The following is a 4,317-nucleotide window of genomic DNA, read 5'->3' on the forward strand; positions in this document are numbered from 1 at the left end:
GTGTGCATGTGTGTATATAGATATATATGAAGGGTACTTCAAAAAGTTCATGGAAAGATTCGTATTATCTTTTAACTCTATTTTTCTGTGAATTTTTTGAAGTAGCCTCATGTGTGTGTGTACATACACATAATTCATATATGTGGTATCCAGCACCAGGTTAAAAATAATGTAAGATCTGCTGCAATTATTGTCATTGTTCATATTATTATGCAAAGGTGCAAAGGGAAGAGTTGTGGTCTGAGCCCTTGCACAAACATCCTGGTGTCCTTGCATATCCTTACTGCAGTTTACTCAAAATGTTTTTCCAGGCATTTGCTGAAGCAATATTGTATAATATTTCTTGAAATGGGCTGTGATTGAATTCAAGATTATAAAGCCTTGCTTTAGCTTTGAATGAAATGAAGACAAGAAATAAATTATGAAGTGGTAGTGCTGTGCAGCAGAATTCACTTCTCTACCTGCCTTCTTGAGGGTAGCACCTCTCAAAGCCCACCAAATAAACTGCGATGTAAAAATGAGCATTAGCACACTACAAAGAAGTGGCTACAATAAAGAAAGAAAGAAAGAAAGAAAAAAGAGAGAAAAGGGCTGCTTCAAGAAAATACTATAAATGTACAAACAAACTTTATGTTTACTTCTTAAGTCACAAGTTAGTTAACATACCTCCAATCTGGGTTGTTCCCAAAGGATTTAACGTGTCTGTCACATCAAAGTCTCTAGGAAGGATATTTTGTACTAATACTGTTTTCAGAACTATTAAAATTGAAAGAATAATCTATGTTTTGCCTAGCACTGTCATTTTCTAGTCACATGTGGTAGATTGTATTATTGTCCCCAATTCTTCACCTTCCTCCTACAATAGAAGTACAGCGTGTATGTACATACCATTTATCCCACAGCTCTGCAGTACTTCCTATTATAACAGGTGAAGTATAATTCCCTCCCCATTGTTACTGTACTTGGCATCTGACTTGTTTGGCCAATAGAAAGTTAACAGACAACATGCATGCATCTTATGGTTTTAAATATGCTTATATAATTTTGGCCTGGCTGCTTGTGTTTCTGACATCCCCCAGGAAAAGCAAACACTTTGGTTGTCCCTTATCCCAGAGGGAGGCTACATGAGAAGAACTGAACTCAACCTACCGCCTAGAGCCACATCCACTGGAGATCGTCCAAATTACAACCAACCATAGACTCATGAGAGAGAAAAACAAATATTTGCAGTTGGAAATACTAAGATTTCGAGGTCGTTTCACAACAAAAATGGACTAATACTCCATGTGACCTTAGATAAATCGCTTAACTTTCTGGGCATTAGTTTCCTCAGCTGTTAAATGGGAAATGGGGAAACTAACATATCTTACAAGGTGTTGGGATTAAACAGGGCTGTGTTCAAGAAAGTGCTCTGAAATCTTTCAAATATAATCGGTATAAATATAGGATATGGTCAGTACTTTGATTTTCTGAAATGTTAGGTATTTAAACATTCATTTGTGTTAAAACCACATGTTCAAGTGATATGTGTGCCTATATATATGCATGGTTTATAAAAATTACTCAAATACTTAGCAACACAATCTTGCATATTTCAAATTGATTTTCAAATAATTATAAGTGACACACTACAAATTTAATAACCTAACAATTATAGGTTAGGTTTAGCCCAATAAATCTTACATTATAAACTTCAAAAACACCAGCTATGACTAATACCATCATGAAAGAAAACAAGGATCCTTTTCCCAAAATGAATTTAGCGTCTGCTTAGGGAGGCCCCGGAGATCTAGAGCATATTAGGGTGGAGCCTAAAGGGAACCACTTTGCTTCAAGATGATGGGGAGCTGTATAGAGCTCAGGTCTCTGGTTCTCAGCTGATGGAGCCCCCTGTCTCTCTGTGTGCTTCCCAGGCACAGCTGCTAGGATTCTGACAGAATTGATGGTTAAGATCACCACCGCAGTTCTAATACCCTACACACTTCACTGCTTGTTTCAGACTTACTTAGTATAAGGAGAGTGTTCCATTACTATTGTTGTCTTAGTTGCTGTGTGTTCAAATAATCAATTGGAATATGCAAATTGAGTTGATTTTTGACAAAGGATAACAAGGAAGGGTGCATTACCTGGACCACTGACATTAAACTGAGGGCTGTTAGGGGAGAAGCTGTTGTGTCTCTGGATTCGGCGGCTTGATCGTTTTCCAGGCCATTGAATCGACAGGACTTCTGGCTTGGCTGGTCCTTGCCTTGAACAACAGAGATAACATTTAACCTCAGTGTCAGGGCTTCAGTCTCTTGCCTCAAGGAACAGACCTTCAAGTGTCAGTCACAAAGGTTTTCTAGTACAGCAGAAAGAAAACTTGTGAGAATGACTGCTTGCAAACACGCCCTAGAGACTTAAGGTAATCTGGTACTATGGCATGTGAACCTAAGGAAGAGAGTTCTGGCCTTCCTTTATTCTTAAAATTAAGTCTGAGTAAAAATTGCATCTTAACTTGTAATTTCAGAAAAACTTCTTTCCTTCAAGTTGGCCAAATCATCAATGGAAAAAAACATATATGTGTATGCTGCTGTTGTATTTTGTTCAGTTTGAGAACTTCTATGGAGTTTTGTTTTTCTCATTCAGTTTTTAATTTAATTTTTTGTATCAAAGCTATACGTCTATATATTTTAAAATGTCAAATAATTTTATAAATCTTATTTCAACAAGCAGGAGCTCCCCCTTCCCACACCCATACCATACCCTCACTCTCCTTTCACAGGCAACACTTTTCATCAAGGCCTTAACTATGGCGTTTACTTTCATTTCAGTATATAACATGCTTAAATTGCTGTCTCTTTATTTTTCAGTTTTAGGCTTTATCCCAATATGAAAAGCTCAGGCCCATGATATACACATGGAAATGTTGTAAGGAACTCCTAGGAAGGTTGCTTAAAGGAATTCAGCTGGGAAGAAAGCTTTTTATTTTTCCATATTCTTCTTTCCTGTTTGGAATGTGGACATAACAGCTAGAACTTTAACTATCATGGGCCATGAGACAAACTTGAGAATAAAGGATATGCATTTAAGATGGGAAAAAGACAGAAGGTCCGTGACAAATCTGTAGAGATGTCATACTTGCCTTAGGCTGCCCTCACCAGATTTCTTTATAGGAGATAACAAACCCTTATGTGTTTAAGCCACGGTATTTTTTATTTTTTTCTGTTACAGGCAGCCAAATCTAATACTAATTTACTCATCCAAAATTTTTTCTTTATTATCTATTAGCTAGGAAAGATTCCTTTAGCTTTTCTCCTATTTTGGATTNAATTGAGGGAGGGAGCAGGAGAAGAATTAATGTAAGCTTCTATGTCTGCTTTAACAACAACCACCACCACAAAACCCCCAAATAACTACCAAGCAGCCATTCATAGGTCACTGGGATCCTGACTGTTATTCTATCCATGGTGCAGCCATGGATATTGAGGCAATGAGGAATATTGGGTCAGAATACCTTAAAAACTTGTAAAGAGAAGTAAGGAAAGGAAGCACCCACCTTCTTTTCCAGTCTATCAATTAATTTCTGGAGTCTATTAATCTGGGTCATCCACTGGTTGTCTTCTTCTAATAAGCCTTGGGGGGAATCACACATGTTAAACTTTAAACAGAGCAGGAATGCTGGGTTATTTCAGAGTCTCCCTTTACCCTGAAGGAAGAATGTAGTGTCATCAACTAGTCAATACATCATTTTTAATGTATTCACATGAGTACTTTCTAAGTTATTGATTTCTATAGATCCATATGTCCCATGGGCTCCTTTTCACTGGCCCATTTTTTTAATGTAGTTGCCTGAACTGGCCTTTGATATTAAAAAAAAAAAAAAAAGAAAGAAAGAAAAAGATCCCGCTGAGCCATTTTTAAAGCCCCATAAGGTAGTTGGTTTATTTGTGAAAAAAGGAAATCATCAATCAATAATTCTAAACTTACTTGTAGGGCAGTGACAAGAACCAGTGAAAATATACCCTTAACTACAGCAAGGTATCAATTGCTACAATCAAAAAGAAGCATAAGGGCAGGATAGTTGGTGTCACCTTTCCCAGGGACTAACCTAATTCTACATGGACTCTACTGTCATGGCATAGCAGTTAAGAGTGCAGACTGGAGCCTGTTCATCTATATTTATATATGTATATAAGCACATACATATGTGTATGCATGTATGATATATACACACATGCATATATATGTATGTAGTATATATATTATGTCTATATGTGTGCATGTGTGTATATAGATATATATGAAGGGTACTTCAAAAAGTTCATGGAAAGATTC

At 36.8% G+C, this 4,317-nt stretch overlaps 1 protein-coding gene across 1 annotated transcript in view; it reads right to left on the bottom strand.

The window, feature by feature from the left end:
• Positions 1-4,317, bottom strand: part of NECAB1 (N-terminal EF-hand calcium binding protein 1) — a 189,890-nt gene that overhangs the window by 33,462 nt on the left and 152,111 nt on the right. Inside the window, exons 7-8 of the mRNA XM_008583474.1 lie at positions 2,127-2,248; positions 667-756 (exon numbers count right to left, since the gene is read on the bottom strand). Of these exons, the coding sequence (XP_008581696.1) occupies positions 667-756; positions 2,127-2,248 (212 nt within the window). The remainder of the gene's footprint in view (positions 1-666; positions 757-2,126; positions 2,249-4,317) is intronic.

Source organism: Galeopterus variegatus, unplaced genomic scaffold, assembly GCF_000696425.1.
Source record: "Galeopterus variegatus unplaced genomic scaffold, G_variegatus-3.0.2 Scaffold2924, whole genome shotgun sequence".
NCBI classification, from domain to species: Eukaryota; Metazoa; Chordata; class Mammalia; order Dermoptera; family Cynocephalidae; genus Galeopterus; species Galeopterus variegatus.